The sequence below is a fragment of the Varroa jacobsoni genome, unplaced genomic scaffold, assembly GCF_002532875.2.
Source record: "Varroa jacobsoni isolate VJ856 unplaced genomic scaffold, vjacob_1.0 scaffold_1463, whole genome shotgun sequence".
Lineage (NCBI taxonomy): Eukaryota > Metazoa > Arthropoda > Arachnida > Mesostigmata > Varroidae > Varroa > Varroa jacobsoni.
The window spans coordinates 631,784-655,132 of NW_019214365.1; the positions used below are offsets into that span (position 1 = coordinate 631,784).

The 23,349-nt window shown below is 43.4% G+C and overlaps 1 protein-coding gene across 1 annotated transcript in view; it reads left to right on the plus strand.

The window, feature by feature from the left end:
* The window catches only part of LOC111270316 (uncharacterized), a gene marked incomplete at its 3' end in the record, with an annotated part of 42,730 nt that extends 19,436 nt beyond the window's left edge, over positions 1-23,294 (plus strand). The window contains 1 exon segment of the mRNA XM_022850479.2: positions 21,821-23,294. Coding sequence (XP_022706214.1) covers positions 22,740-23,294 — 555 coding nt within the window.
* Between the last annotated feature and the right edge of the window lie 55 nt (positions 23,295-23,349).

A 23,349-nucleotide genomic window follows, 5' to 3' on the forward strand; every position in this document is an offset into this window, starting at 1 on the left:
AAATTTAGGTAAGAGTGGCCATGATGGGAAAAAATTAGCGAGGAAACGGTTCAATAATTTTTGAGTTTGTTTTTTGCTGTCCCTCACGTATTGCGCAGCCAGGGCGAAATCAGTTCATATCAAGACTCCGTTTTAGAACTGTTCGCTGTAGCAGTGTGGTAGGTAAAGCGACCCTTAGACGTAGGATGTATCCATCAATTTTAAGCTGTATTTAATCGAATTTTGTACATAGACAAACTCACTCTGATTTGACAAGCTGATTGTTATGCGCGCAATGCAGTAAACAACGGTAGTTAATAGGCAGGATTGTTTTCGAGAAAGATTGATTGTAGTTCAGTGATGGGAGGTACATATAGGTTTTGGGAAGGCCGAGCATTATCATTAAGCCAGGCCCCTTTGGTATTATCCATTTAGACGAGGGCAACATCTATCATGTCTTATACAGCCACTTTTCCCTGTCCCTACATAACACGCCCCCCAATCAACTAGACCTGTATCTTGTAACATTTTTTGGGTAAAGGGTAAAGGAAAATCTTTACACCGAGGCCAGGGATGACAAAAACGCAAAGGTTTACGTGGTATCAAGGCCTTCAAAATGCCGCGATTATCGACTGTGCTTAGATGTGTTGAGCTCGAGCTGGATTATGGTGAAGACGCACTCTAATCCTAGAATTTGTTTTAGTCAATTTATGTCCTTATGCGTGGTTTTAGACGATGAAAATAATGTGGTACTTATATGATGGCTATACGTATGCGTTAGTTAAAAAAATTTAAATAATCTATACATTTTTAATATTAATAATTTTTAACTAAAATTATTTTGAGTAAATGTGGGCAAAACGTATAATACAGCCAGGCCATCGCTTGACAATCCTTTGTCTAGCACCTAACCACCTGCACGAACATATTTACAATATATGTGGAGCTTATGTGGTGAATTGTTTGCTATTATTGCGGTATCAGGGTGTCGACAAGGGTATATAAAGCATCAGGATTATGGCAGCTCTATTAAGGCTTTGAAGTTTTTAGGCTAATGATGGTATAACAATGTGACAACAGGCCGCTGTAGTTCTGCACCGCTTCTGATGGCACTCAAATGTCACAGTAACGCGGCTGCCAAGCGACACAGGTGCTAGAAACTTGAATACTCGGCCGCAAAAAACTTAAGCACGACCTTAGAATTTCATCAGCACACACTGTATAAGCAACTTAGCATATTGATGACATTTTAATTGATTTTCTGGGTTCTAGCAGAGTACTTGAACCCTGTTTATCAGTTCCCACATTAATAGGTACGCAGTAACAGTTATTTATAATGCCCCAGACACCCAGCGTAATTCCTGCTTATAGATTCTATAAATTGCCTTCGTTCTAAAACCACACGGAAAAAGGTGTTTTTTTCTTTCAGACTTATCGATCTCCGTTGACTTGATTAGCTCGAAGAGTATGAAGCTCAACTGTTTTACCGAAGTTTGGATCATGAAGCTCTTAAAGAATCTTAGATTAGTGTAATGTGTAAATGTGTTTGTAATTGAAAAAATCGTTTATCTAGATTAATCTTCCACAGTCTTCCATTAATCTAGACAGGCGGGGGCGAAAAGATTGTAGCCTGTTGTCCGTCTTGGTGGCTAGTAAGTTATGGCTCTACGGCCCGTCGTGGTGAAAAAGACGTGCAATTTTGTTCGAGCTTTTCAGAAAGTTTATATTAGAACGATTACGGCCTACTTAAACCGAACGTACGTATTATTTTTGATATACGCAGAAATCTTTCGGTTTTTCCAGAAACTTCTCAAAATTTCTTTTTAACTTCCAGTCTTAACGTTGTCAGTAAACAATTATTTCGACTTGCCTAGCATATCTATCGAAACTCGACTGAATAAGGTTCCTGACGGTGGAAATGATATAGGGTGGATGTTCTTCCGTTTCAAAGAAAGTAAAAAGGAGCGTGACCGCGCATAGTGTTCCCAGAACTTAGGAAAGGCGTTTCCCTCATTTAAGCAAATCGACGTCATCATCTGACTGAGCTAAATGTACGGTACGAAGAGTTAAGTGCGAATGTCAGGCTTTCGTTGATCGTAATGCAGTTTCGTGGTAAATAAAAGTAACTTTTATAATTCTGTGGGTTAATGCGCCGTCTTATACGGACACAAGTAGATTTGAATTTGGAAACGACTACAACTTTAAGAGGAAATGTTGAGGTGAAACTTCAGGCGATTGCGCATATATCGTAGTGTAGAGATTCGTTAAAATTGTTTCGACTACAGCTGAAAAAAAGACCTAAGTAATTCAACTTATAAAGAACTTGCCGATACCGTTTATGAGCGTAGAAAGCGAACTAGGTAAGGGCGCATTGCATAGAACCATAGGCTGTGGACGGGACCATGCGGTGGACTTCACATATGGTCGAAAAAAATTAGATTAATATACAATAGTTCGCCATAATACGAGTGTGTTTCGAGTGAGTGAACCTTCAGATCCACCCAGCAAGAGACAGTTACATTTAAAGTCCTTCGAACATTCTATTTCGGTGGCAAAGAGCGGGCGATAACCGACTACGGCCTCGTTATGCGTATATATTTTAATTAGCAGCTTCTGGCACGCCTGGAGTACGTCATCTCCATTTACTAGCTTTAACAAGTAATGCTTACATAAAGTCTAGAAAAATACAATTTCATTTGCATCAAAAGCATGAAATAAAATCTGTGAAATTTCTGGAAGTATTTCACTACGAAACACCGTGTGGTCTGTCGTTCGCTTACGTCGTCGTTCGTGTTCGCTATGTAGGGAGCGGGGGCAGGCTATGCGAGCGCAGAAGGCGAAGGGAGAATAAAAAAGAAGGGTTCGCCTGCTTTGGGTATACAAGCTCAATTACTAAAACATAGATTGGCATCATTGTCCTCGTAATGGCACCGTGGGTAACATCTTTGCTTTAAGGACACGTCGAGGTTTTGTGTCGCAATCGGTAGTGAACGCATTTCGCCTCGTGGTCGAAGCCAGCCATCTAAGGCAATGCTGAACGGCACTATCAAGCGTCGAACTTAAAACATTTTTCAAGTTGGCATCTTTGTTTGTATATGCTTAATATTAAATCTGTGAAGTTGCGTTGGCGGTGAGCCCATCAGGGGCTTAGGTTTTCCTTTCGTCTTGGTGGCTCGGACAAGACGGGCGATAACAATGGCTAAGGGCATGATATTGACTGATGGAGCAGTCCAGAATTCTGGAAGAGATTTCCCTTTTTTGTTTCCCTGTTTTGTTCCCTCTTTTGCGTAATGTTTGGATTTCTAATTCTTCGAACAATGACAAGCAAGGTGGTTAGACCAGAAAGGAAGGAAACAAGCATTTCTTCTTTAAGATTTGGAGGCGATCTGATAGCGATATCTCACGCTTGACTAAAGTGATGACCGTTGCCGTTGGAACACTGCTACTGCTTCTGCCATGGTAGGTTTCGGTGGCTCCCAGCATAAATAATGCCGCACGAAAAAAAAAAATCCTTCCAATAGTTGCCTAATTAACTGCTAGTCGTCGATAACAGCCAGTCTGAGTGAACTGTGGCTGATCGTAGATATTAGGCCGATACAACTATATTGACATAGATAATTATCTTGCGCTTTTCGCAATGTTTTCCATCTTTACTAGGCTTCAAAACATTTCGAGCTGATGACTAAACGCTTTTTGCACGAAGCACCGAATTCAATTGTTTGTTTGTTTTTTTTTTTGCTACCAGCTGGTCAGTAGAATAGGTCCCGAAAAGAGTTTCCGCGCAAAGGAAGTTGCGTATTGATTTTACGATAAGAAGGTTGCTGTTGTTAGAAAAGCACAGCCGTGTTCTACAGCTCTACAGCTCTACATACATACTTTGATAAAATCGAGACTGTTGTCATGCTTTGTGCACAGCCCTACGAAAGTTAGTCGAAAAATGGACGCAGACGTGCCTTTTATCGTATCAATATATACTCACCATCCGCAACGGTATAGCGGACGCGCGTACAATGCGCAACACACTCCGGGTCTCTGTATATAGCCGTTCGTCTCTTTGCTCGTGTATTGATACCACTAGTATAGCTCTCTAGCAGCTTTCCTTCCTAGACGATGCAGAACGTAAACAACCGACCAAAAAGGATCGGTATTGCTTGTGGCCTTTTGAACAAGAGACAGATTGGATGGTGCCATTATGCAGTACACCAGCAGCGTTTACTCGTACTTTGTTTCTTTTCCCTAATGTCGCATATATTGTGCACAACCCGTTGGTCATGTGACCATTAGAGCAAGCGCCTCTTCTGCGCTAGTAATCTATGATAGTGCGATTGCTGATGGTCAACGCGCAGAGTTCGATGTCCTTTTGAATTTGACCTGGGCTAGTCCCGTGGCCATGTTGGTGTCAGATTTGTTTACCCTCGTATATTTATATTTGCTAAAATATGGGCCCGTCTTGCTGTGCAGGCAAGACTGGGGCGGTTCTGCGACATGAGGGACCTGTAGTAATAGCGGTAACAGTTTATTGTCTGACTAAATTGCATAGCCAGACGGTGGCCAGACCAAGCTCTTTAAAGCAGGTTCTGAGTAGGTCCGTCATTCAGTTTCGGTATGTCTTTGTGTCGGTGAAAATCTCGGCTAGTGACAGCTTCAGCGGCGGCGTTTCGTATAGCGGCAATGTGTCAAAGGAAAATCACAAATAATAACAATTGTAGTCCGCTATCGATGCTGCCAGTATCAGCAAAGTTAGCGCTGGCGAGAAGTCCATGTCTTTGAAATAATGAGGAAAGCGCGAGCCAATTCGGAACCATTTAGTTTGTTTGCGATTGATGCGACGTAAAGAAGAGCAAATTCTGTTTGCGGCAAGGGGCGCTAGTGAACACACACGTAACGTAGACAGACAGCGTGAATGAGTGAAAGAGGAAGGTTTTCAACAGGATTGGATGGGTAAACCGCCTGCGAGATAGGAAAATTTCGTAGTCGGTGCTCGTCACAATCGTTTTTTTTTTCATTTCTCGTCTTGGCGTACATGTTATGGGTTAGAGGTCAATTTTAGGTGGACGTTAGGGCATGCGTATATTTAATGCAAAAAATCATCTGCGAACATTTACGGATTGGCGAAGTGCCATATATCATATGCAAGTTAGACATCGATGCAAAGTAGTCAGACCAAATGTACGCGTATCTACAACATTCAGTAGAATTTATGGCTAGACACGGATGAGAGTGTTAGATAGATCGAACAGAGGTATTGTCAGGTTAGTATAGTTTGCTTCGAGAAACAGAATGTCGATTAAGCAGGGTTAGCGGCAGAAGAAGGCCGAATGTGGATACCTAAAATAACCCCAAACAGCTAGTGCTAGATCTTTGATTCTAGCGCTTTCGATATCATTGATTTTTGGGTCTCCTACTCGACATTGTTAGACATATAAGAGTACGCTTTCGAAAATGCGCCACACGTGTTATATTAATCTGGTTAATCAGGGAACCGACGTTCCGATATTTGCTTATTTTTGACAGATATTACCATAAAGATATCTGTTATTGTTGAGCTGTTAATATATCGTTAAGTTGGAAACCACCAATTTGATTTAGGGAATTAGTCGCTACCGGATTTTAATGCCAATAAAAACCACATACAATGGCTTCATGACCATGTGAATTCAGTCAGCTGCGTCAGCTTCTTGAACTCGTTTTTTAGCTCTGCGCGAGCTTCGCAATAAATTTATGTCATTCACAGCCTTTAACTAAATTTCTATCTGGCTGCTCGTACCGTCCTGCAAACGTTTCTCAACGAGGTTAAAATTGACGCTCCTTGTGTAGCTCTAAAAAAATGGCTGTGCATAGTCAGGAAATTAAAAGCAGACACTTCTCAGAGAGGTCGATTCGTTCAAATATTGAGAATATGACGCTGAGCCTACCTGGTCCGTATCGTATGGAGTTCATTTCATATCCGAACTAGTATATGCAAAAATCAGCCGTATCTGCTACTCCTTCTACGCGAACAGGTGTCTACTTAACTCCAATAAAGTAGTAAGGGAAAGAGCTGTTTCCTGTAAACGCGCGAAGTTGCGAGCTGGCGGGTATTTTCGTTATAGGCAAAACCTCGTTTATTCTCGGTTTTTTTGTTGCCCTTTCAAGGACTGCTTCGTACAATTTCTTTCGACAGAGCAATGGCATTGTGGCTGCTGACAAGGGTCCGTTCGGAGGTAGCATTTTCTGTTGGCGAGCTCGCTGTTACATGGATTGCCTTAAGTGATCATTGTATTATATATCTAGCTGCTGCATTGGTGGACTTACGTGCACACAGTCCGCGCTTGGTTTGCCTTCATTCTGGCCGTATCGTTCGGCACTACAGCGGCTGCCACGACGACTATAAATGGTCGTCAATTTCGACGTGCTTGATGAAGATGACAACAATATGAGACCAAGTAACCGAATTCGAGCTGGTATAGGATACGACAAATGGGCGGAGTTCTGTGTTCAGGAAAGGAAGGAAGTCCTCAGGAAGGTGGAAGACCTTGAACGGAGGTTAACAGCAATAGATACAGCATAGGTAAAGCCATTCTGGCCAGCCTCTGGTACTGTCAGAATAACGGTGCAAAGTGTTTTCAGACAGAGACTGTATATAATCAGATTATTATAGGCAGCTTTTGTTCGCTTAATGCCCCAGTTTCTGAGAGCGAGTTTCTCATTGACAGCTTCGCATAAGTCAGCCTGATCTACAACTTACCTTCAGGTGCGTCCATTGGCCAGAGACTAGACGCATAGGGCTCTCCAAGCTATGACCTCTCTTAGAATAAATAACCCCATTCGACGCTGTATAAGTGCATGTGTATGCACGTACATGTGATTAGTTCCGTTAGCAAAACGACCACTTTTCGTTGCACCAATCTGACTTCTCGTACAAGGTACTATGGCGATCGGACGTAGTGAAGAAGCTTGAAAAATTACGTGTTTTCAAAAGACGACGAGGTTTAAGGTTAAACGGTTGGAGCGGGCAATATCAGCAAGTACTGCAAGGTTTTCTTCCACCAGAGCCATAAAACAGGGCTCGACTATTCCTGCACCCTTTTTTTTTTTGTTTATATCGTGTATATGTACAGCAGCAAAACTCGTTATAATGGTGAAGCATTATAACATGTGCATTGTCAAGGTCGATACTGATGTTATGGGAGACCGAAAGGCTGTGTGACGACTAGAGACCGGCCTGGACCTAGGTAAAGCAATCGAGTTAACTATTAGAGCTTTATTACGATATGGCGTGCATCTACTAGATCTTGAGAATCAGCAGCGCGCGGGCATTGGTCGCTTCGGGACCCGATACGAGGCAGTTGTTTATGGCCGTACGTGTAGTGCTGGGATTAGTCCATATGAGACTCAGACGACGTCAAATGTAATGCAACGCAGTCTCTCCCACTTAATCATGCAGTCTGCCAATGTTGATAAATGCATGTTCGAGGACGATACTAGCACGGTACCAGGGAAAAACAGTTAATTGACACTGTCAATATATTTAATGATTAAACCAGGGATTTTTTTTGTGCCATATGTGCATTATGAATCATCAGCCATCCCGGTACCATAGCCCCTCGAGGTGGCCTGACGTCAAGTGAAATAATATTTACGACAACTACGTATCACTTAATGGCGGTTAAAGCGGGCAAGCGGGGCAAGTAAATATTAAATCAAAATTGCCGCTCTTGCTTACTATTTTTACTATTTAGAATAGTTAAAGCACTCTAACGGGCTGTAGCTCATCTGTCTATCGAATATATTTATTAGCGTCAGTAGCATCGGCCTTTTTTTTGGAGTTTTTAATCGCTATTTAGGAGGGATGCGTCTGTAAGCATTGTGATTGCTGAAATCGGCAGTCTTTTGGTACATATATTTGTACTCCTGACTGACTAGACCAGAGAAGTCGATTTTGGTGCCAATCGACAGCTCGCCAAAAGACAAGTCCAAAGGAATCCTATATCTTCCTAGCTAAAGCTACGCTTTGGAGCTGAAAAATGGGAAAGAAATGATGCCAACGGTGTTTCGACACGACGCACTGCTACCACCGTCAAAGCATTATCATTACAGCCGCAAGCGCCGTCATACCCATCTCGACGTGCTTTGCCATTTAGTGGTACAATTCGCCCCTTGTTAATTAGTGTACAGCTAATTAGCGTCGTAAAAAGCATTGAACATCGCCCAAGCTGGTATAGACCGTTTAAAGTATTCGATTATGGTGGTCAACATTCGTTGCGGGAATGAACAGGTAACGGACGGTACTGGACGCCATTGGCAAGCGTTTCGAATCGTTTATGGCGGCAATCGTAAGCATTTTTCTTCAGGGGCATCAAGGCGGCATTGTGAAAGCACGTATTACTGCATTGTGAACGTTCTACGTAAATGTACGAATTGTGTGAACACGTCGCCACCTAGGGCTTACCAACAAGATAACGTTAGCTATTGTTGTTGATGATCATCCTATACAGTCAAATAATCTCTTACGAACAACAGATTCGGTACCGTTCCTGTTCGTTGCCTTCCACCCTTCAGTGTAGGGGATGCTTTCGTGTCGTCGAAGGGAGGAGATCGTACTCGACTTAGGTTTGCTATTTAAGGCCATCGAACTTCAATATTCATTAAGCATTACGCAGTCGTACATCTTCCAGTAATGTAATAATGTTTCAAACGCCATATGTGCAAAGGGAATCTAAATATTTAATAAAACATTCCCTTACTGCTACTCATAGACCCATTTTAGCAAGGATATAGTTTGGTAGACACTGCGGCGTCGAGTAACACAGATTTATATTACAAAGAGTTTTTACACTTGGCCCGATTTGTTTTCTGTCTTTAAATTCAAACTTCAAGTGCTGCCTTTATGTTACCATTAAGAACTGAGGTCATTAGCGGTGTCCACTCATAGCCGTTTTCTCTCTATCGATTCTTATCACTCGCTTTCAGTATCGCACACCATTTTACTTATTGTGCCTATAGGGTCCACGAGGTTGCTAGCCGCCAGCTGCTGCATGTGGGATCGGCCGTTCTGTTAGCGATAACCCACCACTACGATATCACCATGATAATTGTAGCATTATTGTTTTCTTTACTTGTAGCAACTGTTGTAATGATGCTAGTAGTAGTAGTGCTCAACCCTGCAATTTTATCAGCTGTGTTAGCGGAAGGCTCCGGTATGACACCTGAATAGGTCACAAGTACTATAATACTCACGGATGAAAAGTCGACTAAAGTATCAGGTCAGAGGAAGAAGATCAACTTTCTCTATTGCTGCTGCTGCTGCTGCTACTGCCGCCGCTGCCACTGAGTTTGTCTGAAGGGGATTAGCGATCAGGAACCGTCAAGTGCTGTTTTCGCCACTTCTGCAGCCTATCCGAAGGTTTAGCGAGGCGACGGATAGGCAAATAGGCGTTTTTGCCTGTCGGTGCAACAATAAATTAGTGTGAGTAGCAGCTCATATATATATATATATATATATGCGTGTGTCCGTGTAAGTCGCAACGAATACCGACTTTCTTCTACCGACAGCGTTCCCCCACGACGAGAACGACGACGACATCAACAACAGGTATAGGAACTTTTGGTCATCTAACCTGTTACCGCTACTGCTTTATAGAGTGTAACACGCGTTAACAGACGCGTGCACGCATAATAAAGAGATAATCAATAGAGTACTACTATTCAGTAAAAGATTAAACGGCGCGCACCTGCAGTATCAACGATCCATGCCGTAGGGAGCTGACAGGAATGAGTACGCTGCTAGCCGGACTATAGAAGAATATGCTAGAGGAATTGGCCTAGGCCCCTGGCAACAGTGAACTCAGGTTTCATCGTCACTGTCGATTGTTGATTGATCATTGAGTCAGTGAAAGAACAAAGGGGGAAGGGGGTAATGTAATCGCTACAACAAACAGTGCCACCACGAGCATCTGAGCAATAATCCTGGGGATCTGAGGATCCGTAGGACGAGCAGTATGAATGGTCATGTTGCTGGTTGGGGGAATCACTGAACGTCATCTCGGTGGAACGTGGCCAGCATTAATTGATTGTACGGCCGGTTATGGCTGGTATTAGCTGGCTCTGCTTGCGCCAGTCGATTCCCAGCCAGGCATGCTACGCACCGTACGTCCTATGTTCTGCTGCGTCCTATAAATTATAGTAGTTCATTTTATTTCAGTTCCTTCCGTGTTCAACAGGCTATACTTTGGCTAGTTACAGATTGCCTCATCAACAAGTAAGTGACGCGGAATAATACGACTTACAAATAACAAAGAACACTGGATAAGACGAATATAATATCTAGCACGAATGGCAGCCAATGGAAAGATGAACGCCAATAGCGGCTATTACCGAAAATTAGAGAACAGAACGTTATCGTTTTGAGATATGACGGTCAGATGGATAACATATAGATAGTGGAAGATATTACTTGTTCTTAAAAGAGAGCGGTCACGAAATAGAAACGATTTTTTCGAACAAATGAGGGCTTGTTCTGTCGTACGAAGTTTATTGCATATGCAGGTACATGCACATATGTTATACCTTGGGGATATATCCGTATATATTATTATTCATTTGCAGCTATTGTGCAAGAACAACCGTGCTAGCATATCATCGTTGTAACCCTAAGGATTACATTTTCGTATTACGTTGTAAATGTCAGGAAGTTAAGACTCGTATATCAAACTCGAAGCGTGTCGTTTCGCAATAAGTTGTATATACTACTCATAAAGACGTTTTTTTGTCTTCGTCTCTGGAACCATTTTCCTGTTAAACTCAATCAGAACTTATTGTTATTGGTAATACCTAGCTAAATAAATAAAAACAAAGAGTTAATCTAGCTAAATTCAGCGCGATCTAATTATCATTAATACAACTATAGCGGTGGTTGTTCGGGTCTTTCCAGGGATATTTTATATATTAATCTAGGAGATCGTCGCTTGGATTGGTTGTCAGGCTTTACATTAAACATAAAAATGGTCTATTTTTGTTTTGTATATTTCTTTACCTTCCGAAAGACCAGAAATTATCTGTTGGTGATTCGTGTCTTTTACGATGCCGATATTTAGCTAAAACAAAAGACATCGTTTTTAATGCGTTAGTTATTTAACAGTACGGCGATTTTCAGGCATTTTTAGAGATTTCCGCTATCGTTAGTCAAGCCTAGGATAATAAAGGATGCATTTGGTGCAATGACGAACTGCAGTTTGCGTATTTACTAGGCGAAAACAGGCTACGACAAAGTAGAAAGTTCACGCGGGGGAGGCTATATTGAAGCGACGCTAGAATTTCTTCATGTTGCTCCTTTTTTCCCAGACCTTCGCTACTTCATCCACCTACATCTCGCCGGTTAGGTGCACAATGTAAACAGCAAAGAATTTCGGTGTGACATTCCCGCGGATACCGATGCTTATTAGGGGCAGCGGCCCTTGCACACAGGAAAAGGTTCCCGGAGCCGTCAAGCAACGAACGGCCACCGTTCGCAAGAAGGCAACACGAGCTTACTATGCAATATGTACGTCTGTGGCCAACTGTTAGGGTCTCCGCCTTCGTTTCCCTCGTAACGTTGTTTGCGTTTCAGCACAAAGCAGTTACGGCAACGTCTACGCGGCGTCACTGCCGCGGCCGCCATTATCGTAATCGCGACAAGCGCCTGGCGGTATCAGGTGGACCCCTGACTTTTTCGGCTGCGCGAACAACGGAGCCCCACAGCTTCGCTTTCGCTTAACAGATTTCTTTCCTGTACGCCAGCTGACTGTTGCTAGTTTGCAGTTGTTGACTACAGTTGCTGTCTGGTCGGCTATTTACGGGACCCCCAACTATTTGAACTAGCTATCGTATTTGTCGCTATTATACGATTAAATCTACAAATGGCAACCTGCCCAATGATAAGTATGCGAAGTTGCCGCCATTTTGTCTATAAAAGTAAGAACGCATCTTATATTTTTTGGTATAGGTTTTGTACAGTACAAACGCACGTGGTGTCTCCGGTACCCGGGCTCCCGGTTCTGTCAGTGAGTGTGTGCACAGCGAATCAGTGTACTACGTGCACACGATACACCGCATTAACGTGTACCAGCCAAAACCACTCGGGAGCTTATCTCGCAGTGTTAATGCATGACGTTATCTTGATCAGTAAATGTTGATGTTAGCCGTCGAACAGCGCGAAATTGTTTCTGAGGCGCTGGTTTCATGAGAACGCGCGAATGTTGGACCTATATTTACTATTACATAGAAATTATTGCATCCCCTTATGGGGCTTGCGATGCTTTCAGGAGTAAGTAACATATGGTGGAAGGAGAAGTTGGATACACGTTAAACCCAACACGTGGTAGAAATTGAACCCAAATGCAGAATAATAACAAATGCCACTGTCGAGGCCAGGGCTACGTTTATGTTTTATTATATTAGATTATTATAACAGTTTAAATGCTATATATACTGTTACGACGAAATTGTTCTTTGATGATTTTTCTCAGATTGGTCCTTGTCGAACTCAATACGTCTGGTTTTTAAGTAATACCTTCAGTTTTAGTGTCTGCCATCCCGAGTGGCTTAGGTCTTATTGTAAGACGAGAAAATAGAAACAGAAACAAATACTGATTTTTCACCATCTCTGGAACCACATAAACTGGAAATTTTGCGATACGAGCAGCTCTAGATAACAACAAATCGATAACTTCATGATAGTGCGTAGCACATGATTAGCAAATGAACTGTTAGAGAGGGGCAACAACAGACAAGGAGCAGCAGAGTATTTTTTTACAGCTAGATATAGAACGCTCATTATTTATCCCGTCTAGTTCTCTTTTAGCTTGGACCTTGAAACTTACGAGCTGAAATTAGTGTACTAAATAAGTTTAAAATGTTGCTCCCACTCTAAGTCTCCTAGGAAGTTCGCCCTAACGTCTTTAGGGCGAACTTACTGATCCCATTTTATATCGACTGTGCGAGGAGTTTAAAAAGCATATAGATCATATCGTATGTTCTGACTCTACCATTTCGAAGGTCAACGTTCAGTTGTATTGCGAAGCTTCCGACTAACGACCTCATGGACGTGATGATAACGATAGTATATATTACCTTATATAGATGAACTGTGTCAGGTACTATGCTATGAGCTACGATATATTGTTAGTATTGCTTCGAAGCAACGCCAGTAGCAACAGTCGTAACCCAATGGCAGCAATTGACTCACTGAATTGACCTAAGCGCACTGCGTTCTGGCTAGTGATTTCTTTGCCTTCTGGAACAGATATTTTGCTAACATACACTACATACGTCGTTGGTTTTGGGACGTTTGGTAATTTCATTTAGTATAAACTCTGATACTGAACATATAGCATTTCGTTGGGTCTTCATGAGATCTTGAAGCTTCTGAGCGCAATAATAGCAATTGCAATGGCCCGCCCAATAACCCTAAGCTCACCAAATTTAAACAGAACGTATTTTCGGTATGCCGACACATTCTTAAAAGAGTAACCTATATATATATATATATATATATATATTAGGCTCCTACCAGCGAACCCAGCAGACCTTGAATTTAACTAGGAGTTACTCCAGTCTTTCAGAAGTTTGTGACTGACCGGGGGTATTCCAAGAAGAATAGGTTCAGAAGTCTCGAAAATCAATGTCTAGTGGTCACATAGTGCAGTAGAAATTTTGAAGGTATTATAAGAAAACATTAGGCAAATAAATGTTAAGCGAAGGCACAGTACGTAAATTTTTCAAGAATGAAGATTGGAGTGTCCTAAAAAGTGAAGGCCACCGAAGAGGTAGCAAGATAGCGACATTCGAAGGACAAGAGGGCATCGTCACAATCGAAAAGGCTTTTCACGGAAAGTATGCTTGTAGTCTAAGAGCTTGATTAAAACTGGCATTGTTCCGCATGTTACGGAATTACATCATTAACACTGGAAATGCAGCAGGAACTCGTTATAAAACGTGTCTCCTGCGAATCGGCTTTAAGCCACTTGGAACTGCGCATGTGCAATTTTCGAACCTTTAATCAATAGAAAGCTCGCTTCAAGCATACTGTCGCCATAGACGAGGCATGATTCAATCTTTACCTACAGCCAAAAAGGGACCAAGCGAGAAATTGGCGTCGGAATATAGAGAGGTCGAGCTCTATAGCAGTGACGAGTGATTTTTTGGTCGCACTTGGATAGACGTCACGAGCTCCTGTTACTATAAGATATTCGCAGAAAATGCAAACCGCTGTTTTCAGTTCTTCAAGAAACTTATAGACCGTTGGTGCGGCAATCGAGAGCGCGCAGTCTCACCGCCATATTTCAGTTACCTTTTGGACTAAGCAAGGGACCATTTAACGTTGACTTTAACCCGCTTGTTTTGTCGATCTGAGTCCATGCTTCCTATCCTCTAGGATGGCCAGCCTGTGGGCAAGTATACCCCTAGCATACCTCTCTGTTGATTCACCTTGAGTAATCGTAAATAGAGAAATTACAGATGCGAACTTAGCTTAAGAGCTGCCTCAAAGGATCATTCTAGCCTATCTATTTCAAAGGATTCGCTGTTTGTAACGGCCATTAACGTAGTTGTTTTCTGCATCCTGCATCCCAAGCCTATTATAACACTTCGCCTTCGGCTGCAGAGAGTAGAGTAACGCAATAGAAACAGTTTTCAATAAATTCCTTCAGAAGCCTCATATTGTAAAAAAAACGCCGGTCTTTACTCGTTGTCTATCGTCTTCAGTACCGGCTGCCTATGTGCTATCAGTAAGGATATAGCTACTGCACCAGCTGTGAGTCTCTATTAACCTATAACCTTATATGTGCGGTATCGCCATTATGCGTTCCATCAGATGGCTGGCTTCTAGCACGAAACGAAGCCTGTCTATGCCCGGGTTCGAACCTAGATCAGAAGGTGTGCCTAAGATTAGCAGGCACGCACGTTACCCACCAATCTATCATGGGGACACATACCAATACGACCTTCTATTAGCTCTCAGTTATTCTAGTTGTTTGCATTCATGGATATATGCTCTCAAGGTCCGTTCGTTGTGCAATTGTAACCGATAGTTTGCATTAAGACACCAAAACTCTGGATAGTACTAGCGATAGTAGCAGCAGAATATCCCGTAGTAATCGTGTCATAGAAATATGTAGCGTATATCAGACAGAAATAGTTTGCTTCCACTGGGACTGCTGACAGAAACAGGTGCCCTTTTGTTAATCTCTGACGTGCTCCTGATGAGACTGGCCACGATCCCTTCCGCGGCTATTGTTATTTTGCGTCTATTGTTATCGTTTTTTTGTTAATAGACAAATTTTACTTTGGTGACGGAATGAGGTTCGTGCTATTGCAAGGTCGTCGCTTGACAGGGTCATATTGCTTTTCGATGACGAAAATCGTTGGCAACTGCGAAATGCTTATTCCGCTCTAAATACTAATTTGAGTTATTGATTGGTATTACTGAAGAGCGAAGAATTAGCCATTTTGAAGCAGCAGCTGCTCCGAATAAAGGTACGGGAGATGCGAGGTAAAAGCGAACTAGAAATAGTCTAATGCGGTGAATCAGAATGCTATCTTCGCCATGGCGAGTAATTTGCAGAATCACGAATTATTTTAATTATTCATTTAGGCGATAGTGGTCTTTATGATTCGTTACCGAATCTCATAGGGCGTTGACAATGAGAGGTATGATTTGAGAGATATGACTGCCCGCCTTCCTATCTGCCCATTTTACCGGCCTGCAGAGGCGAGGAAAGACAATTGAACATAAGTGGATAAAAAAAAAAAACGGTAGATTCGAATCAGTGTAGATAACGGCGATGCAACAACTGGCGCCATCGACAACAGGACTTCGATTCTAAATGTGATCTCATCGCATTGCTTGCAGGCACAAGTTATCGAAAGGGTTGAGGTAATTTGCCCTTCACCTATGTTATTGCTCCAGGTATGATTTGATGAGGAAGGAGGAAGAACTCGCTGTTGTCACCGATACAGACAGTTTAAAACAATAGGTTTAGTGAACTGGCCGACAACAAGCTTGTTACGCTTCCCTTTCTCGCTCTTTCACCCACGAAGCGAAGCGTGTTAAGCTGCCGCAGAGGCGGCCTCAACGATAAAAAAAATGAAATGTCACAACGATAGCTTGTTAGTTAGCGGTAATGTGTGTCGCAGGCAGTAGTCAGACGACGGTCTCTATTCATAAGCTCATGTTGTTTTTACATAGTGGACTTTGCCGAGTTACTGCGTTCCATTGCATTTCGTTGCTGCATGCGCAGTGTATGACGCTTTTTGTGCGTGCTAGTTTTACCGCTTTACTTATTGTGGCTGTCCACCCTTCTTTTCTCCATCCTAACCAGTCGGCTAGGTGTGAGCAACCTAGCGCTCGCCAAGCGACCAACGTCGGGCCTGCTCTCAGGTAGTACACTAAGTAGTTATAGTTAAATGAGCCTACTGGTGTACCAGTGCACGATGTCAGTCAAGCTGTGGAATAAAGTTTCGAGCAATTGGTATGAACGGCCATCGCTTTCGCTTCGCTAGCTGGACACACGGAGAACCACCTCCTCACAAGTCGTTTAGGTTTCTCCATGATCTTTGGCACGATTGGGGCACGAACCAGTTTTCGATTGTTACTAGTGCTGTTATCAAAGTATCGTCTGCGATACCGTCGGCCTGCTAATAGGTCAGCGAGGCGCCGTCTATTTGATTGGCCTATGACTGTATTAACGATGACACACACATGTGCACAGAAGCAGCAAGCACTGTCAAGAGCTCCCCTTGGTCAAGGCCTCTTACCAACGTGCGTTGACACCGCAGTCACCCACCGACAAACATGCGCCTGTCGGATATGTGTAATGAGGCTGGTAACGAATGCACACCTTTAGTCATGGAACCACTTAAAATATCAGATAGAAAGCGTGAAATGACCATTGATATATGATTATGATGGCATTGATAAGGTTTTATGACAAACTGTTGTTTGTTAATATGATGTTGTCGCAAAACTTATAGATTACACTATGTAATTTGTGTAAATAAAGAAAACTAAACAAAAGAAACATCATTGATCTTGTTGATGCGTAACGTGTGCGTTAGAAACGTGTGTTCGAAATAAAGTAGATAGACGGGCTGCCGTACACGCTTAATTTTTTTTGTGTATATTGTCCTAGGAATCCTGAATGAATCTTCAACTATTTATAATGTTTAACATATAAAATAAAAAGTTAGTAATTTTATTATTAAAATGAATGAAACTGTTGTTGCTTAAGCTCATCAAAGTATCTAATTACTCCGCTTATTCAGACTGCAATCGTGTGTGTATCTACATGTGGCCATCAGCATATACACAGTATGCTATCCTAAAATCCAATAATATATATATTGGATCTGCACATGTCGTAGAAACGCTCGTACAAATGACAAAATATATCAGGTGTTTGTTTTTTGTTTCTCATGAATATTTTTGGAGCGAGGGTGTGCAGTACTTATCAAGGGTCATAGACCATCTAGATCCAGTATAGAGAGATCTATTTTTTTCATATTTACCAATTCTCTGTGATATAAGCAGGAGCTAGCCTTCAAATGTCTTTCGAACCGTGAACAGAATTACAAATTCCAGATGGTAGACGTGACTTGTGCCGCGCATGCAGTTTTTGTTAAAGGTCATTATCGTCCCGAAAGGTAGAGCAGAGGTTTCTTCTTTGCTTTGTTTCGTTTGATTCTCGTCTTCATTGTCCGGGACCGTTCGTCACGTCTTTGCGTGTCTCATCACTCCATAGCGCCTTGATCGTCCGTGGCGATATCTTATGCCGATGACATTAGACCAAGCCTCGCATTTGCGTGAGACGATAGTGTAACGGACGCACAGTTTTCGGTCTTCTGTGAAACATGGAATGGAATATAAATGAGAGGCAGAATAAAAAAAACTAGCCAGAGTAGGAAATACGTAAGTGCACAAACTTAGCCAGGCCTCTTTGCACACGTTTAGGTCGTACGGCGTCCAGAGAACAGGGCCACATACCACTGGGCGCTGGAGGGTCGATAGAGACCGCCACCCCCGTGCTAATTCCATGCCGCAGACGATTGTCGTAGCAGAATAGGATCGAGACAACTACCCGATAGCGTCGGACGCTCTGAGGTAATAACATGTAGAATAAAACTCTCGTATATAACTACGACCATGCTTCTGGCAGAGCTTTCATAATAAAGAAATTACAAAGTAAGGTTCCACTTCAGAGTTTGAGACATTAATTGGATGTAAAATCACATGTGGTCAAAAACTCTCCGTAGCAACAGCGGTAGCGGTGCTCGTCGCTAGTGTACGTTTATGGCGACGAGCTCGTGTTATTCAGTTGTTGTTTCACAATGTATTGACTGGATATGTGTTTATCTTCTTTTTGTGTTAATTTCGATTTCCTATACTGCCAATCATTTATCATGTGCACTGTGCAGTGTTATTTGGATGACTGATTGGATGTGTTTTGCGGTGTCGTCTGCATCTCTATGTAGCGTTGTCCGTATATATATATATATATGCTGTATATGAGTATCTGAATAGCGCTATCGTTGTCATTCAACCTGCGGACAATCCTCTGCGTCAATGAGTTCCTCGCTTCTTTCCGCCCGATTCGTTCACACCAGCTTATCGCGTTTTCTCTCTCCTATTCACTTAATTCTAACAAAATAGAGCGACGACGACGACGACGCCAGCGGCAGAGAGACCAGCCAGTGCTCTGATGAGACACGTTCATGTATGACTTTTTTCATTATGCTCATTTGATTGTACAATAGAAAGAACATAGTTTATCGTGCGCGCTGTATTCCACACAGGTAAACAGCGAGACAGGCCGAGAAACGAACATGGGCTTGGCGAGGCCGGCTGCCTTGGTCATTTGCTGTAACCAATCAGTGTAGTTTTGGGAAACGGACGATTTGATGGAGGGAAGAGGAGATAGAAATCACTCTAGCAAGAAGGCAGGAACGCTAGCAGGGAAGTTCAAGCACTGGTACTTCTAGGTAGATAGTACGTGTACAAAGAACAGGGATGATGTCATATGTTAGGTAGCGGCATTAGTGGCCGCAATTGAACTAGTTATAATAGCGGTAGAAAGAAAACGCAGAAACTCCTCCAGCAGTGGGGCAGCTATCATCAATGCGTTGAGTCATTGTTGAGCTCTAGTACTGCTGGCGTTTCTATAGCGGCGATATTGGCGTCCATTAACACGAACACGCTCATTGCCTATCAGTGGTCCTACGGCTAGGACCCTCGTGGCTTTCTAGCCAGCTGACACGGCTTCCACAAAGCCGGCCAAAGACAGCAACGATAACAGATACCGAAAAGTAAACCTAAGTTGTCCCGAACAACTATACCATTGGCACACCATTGGGACTGCAGGCTGCATAGCCAGACTGAATCAAGGTTTACGTGGACGTTGACTTTTCGACTGGGATAGAAGAAGTCTAATGCTTTAGTCCTGTTTCCGATGATAGCTATTTCATGGCTAAAATACTCCGTCTAGTTACACTGGTTGTTTACGGGGGCTCACGTCGACGCTAATTAATGCCGGTTTATCGTGCTGTTGGTAGAGTTGTTGTGAGCAACATCTGTCACTTCGACTACTACTGCTAGTGCTATAGGTCAGACCGAAAAGACCTAGCAACCCTTACAAACCTGCCTAGGTTTGCTCTATGCAGCGTCTCAGTGGCGCCGAATGGTCACGAGCCGCCCCGGTACTCATACACCTGAACAAACGCCAGCAGCCATCGGCGCCATTAGACGCTTGGTAGTGGCAATACGCCACTGCATTATCTTTCCTCGCTTCCTTCGTTGCTTAAACCATCAGGCGGCGGCAGCCCCATAAGAGTGACGACTACGGTAATCTTGCCGTGTCGTCTCTTCATCCTCTACTCGACTCAATTGACGCCGGCGTCGCCATCACTGTTGCCTTCACGAGCAGCATATCTGCGCGAGCGCGAGCTTTCACGCTGACAGCCCCAACACCAGTAGAAACGGCTTTGCGCAGAGCAGGCCAACGGGCATTGGGGCTATCGATGAAATGGCATTCGACACCTCTGCTGCTGCTGCTGCTGCTGCTGCCGCCGCCGTCGTTGTTGCTGTTGCAGGCAAACAGGTTTCGATTGTACATATGGCCCTAAAGCGATAGTGAAACGCCGCCGCTTTTTTTTTTTTATCTAAGCAGTTTGGCCTGTCTGTCACGCATAAGCTGTCTAGAAGCCTAAAATCGTTGTTAGCGTCGTTGATCGAGCAACTCAAGCGTTTTTTCCAGGCGCTGCCTATCCTCCATTACCAGTTAGCAGCCAGACTAGTGGCGCAACGTTTGTGTCAGTCGAGGACGCGAGACGCTGGACGGTCTGAGTTGTGTCGTTTTCGGAAGGGCAGTAGCGGGCAAGGGACGCTGGAAGAACGTGAGACGCGCTTGGTCGCGCGTGCAGTCGAGGAAGGGAATTGTCGACGTAATCTAAGTGGCAGTAACGACAGCAGCAGCAGCGGCGACTATGGCGCCAACAGAAGCAGCAGTCACAATAATAACAGAACAGTTTCAATAATAGTAAGAGCAACGCTTGCAAGAAGTTCAGACTATGCCGCAAACATGTCTGTCTGCTGAACTGTCTCAACGAGGCAACTGGCTGTTGACAAATCATAAACTAATAAATTGAAGCTAGCCCAGCAACTGGTTTCTGCCTGGGGAGTCTGCCGCTTATGATCCACCTTTGGCAATGTGAATGGCATGGTGCTGTCTCCAGTTCGTTTGTGCCGTTGGTCGATGTTCATCGAACTTCGTCTAGGACTGTTGTGCCACGCGCGCTATCTTAGCGCTGCTATCTGCCGTAGAGAAAGCCAAGGGCTTTATGTACCTGAGTGGGCAAATGTGTTCTTGTACTACGTTAAGCGATCGTGTATTCGCGTCGATTTGTGTGCGATGTGCTGAATTGCCATGATTCTAATTATTGCCCTTAGCACTAATTGGTCGAGCCGGCATCGACGTTTTCTAGCACTGACGCTGCCCTTGCCATTGTCGCTTCTCCAATGCGTACTCGTCGGCGTCTTGTCGCATATGTCGAACGGACTAGAGGTCTGTTTGTCGATGAGGGCTGTGGAAAGGTTCAAGAAGTCTATTTTGTACTGCAGTGTGCTTCTGACTTTTGGATATCACATTTCGGTGAATATCACCTATGGAAAATACACACAATGATAATTTTAATACTAATAATAAGGTTTAATATTACCTCGTTTACTTTTATAGTTCTTCTCAAAGCGAAAAGTAAGCTACTGGTCATTTTTTAGAAGACATTACGTTTTTTTGCACGTTTTTACACAAACAATGCTAAAACGGGTGAGGTGCGTCTAGCGTCACCTCGTTTCGTATTTCCAAGTCTATCTAGCAGTTGAATTGGTATATTGTTGAGTTTATAGCGGAACGATGTTTCAGCTTCCACAAGAAGTTTCAAGGAACACTAATAACGTTCCCTTGGTGTCAGCCCGTCATAGGAGGTTATCTACCAGTTACGGCGACTGATTCTTAGCTGACCGATGTCGCACTAAAGTCGAAGCAGCATCAAACATGCCAACCGTGATGACACAGAGAAAAAAATAGCAGGAAAATATTAAACGAAAATAGAGTACCGAAATGTATATGATTGCGCATAGTTTCGATGGATATAACACTAGTAAAAGTATACTTTAATATTACGGGTTATGAGTCTGGGAAATCGACGATACACAATTTTTTAGGGAACTTTTTGAAGGGGCACATATGCGTGTGTACGCTTGCGTGCCTTGTTGTCGATTATTTCTTATCACAGCGTGTACTTGCTAACGATCTTTTCGGGTTTCTTTTTGCAGATATACTACTAGAAGCAGAAGGACGTACTGCCGACACCAGGAGTTTTTCTCAAAAGTGAAATTGGAGGGAAAAGAAAGAACGACTCAGGACTTGTGGCTGCTTTATTGTATTTCACTGCTCAGCCTTAAATACAGCGCGCAAACATATATATACATATATATATATATACCCGCGAACGAACTCGACGTCGAGAAAGAACTGTAAGAAGCAGAAGCGATAGCAGCTAAAAAATGAGCCCACAATGAACAGATGGATGTGGTAATTATCGGCATCAACAGAAGCTCAATGCATTTGAACTATTTCAATTGCTATTACTGCTACGGTTACTATTATTAACCGCCATTGTTCTACCACCAATGTCACCAAGAATCATAACACTATAGTAATAACAATAACAACATATAGTCGCCCACAACAACAAACACGCAATGGGCGTCGTTAGGCGACGTTACCCTTTATACATCGATATTTATACGAATCGTTTTCACCGCCGGTAATAATTGCTAACAAGAATCCTGGCTATACGCTTAACTATTATTTGGAATTCCCTGTCAGAGGCTGGAAGGTTTTTGCTAAATCATCTTGTTTTTGCAAGGGAGAAAACTGCGCCCGTTCTCACTAACAGAAGTCAATCAACGCCTGTGCCAACCTCTTAAGCCGGTATCGTGCGCCCTCGTGCTGGTGTGCGTTCAGTGGATGAACCAGATTTGATAGAACCATCTTGTAACTGTGAGTGATCTGGTGCGTGTAGGTCGCGGTGTACTTTTAGTTGGAGGGTCAAAACATTTTGTTACCGTCTGTTCAATCCTAAAGGTGAAAAGTCGATTTAATGGTAACCAATTATCTGTAAGCACCGCGATCCCATCGTCAAACTGGTACAGCAGTAAGCATTTTATCGAGCGAATTGATCCACAAATAATGATGCGTCGTTCGCCTGACAAGGAGGCGCTATCGCCTTCGCCGCCTCCGCCAGCACCAACCCGAAGTTCGCTGCGCACGAATCAGGGGCACATGACACCTGAGGGTGGCCAGCACCAACATCAACAGCCACGCAAAAGGGTTTCCATCCTTCGCCCGCAGAAGACCTCCCTGGGCGGATCGGGGGCGCCGAGGCCTCCGCCCCGGCGGCTGGTCTCCTCGCAGGAGAGGAGGTCGCCCCGTGAAACGACACCAACACCTACCGAAGTCAGAAGTCCGACGTCGCCAGAAAAACGCCGTACGCCATCTAGCTCCCGGCTGATGGTCTCCGGCGATGGCTCTCGTCCAGGAGCGGTATCCCCGCGAAAAGTTCGCATGCGCGATGAGGGCTTGCTCGCAGCCTGTCCACGCAGCGGCCCCGGTAGCAATAGTCACCAAATGCAGGATGAAAGCACTCAGGCAGACGGATTAAACGCCACAAATGGCAGCAGTAATGGAAATGACGAAACGAATAATCTACATCACGGAAGCAGCAATGGAGCTCGTAATAACAGGTTAGTAGTAACTGCAGTAGCAGAAATAATAATATTGACTATAGTTTCGGTTACAT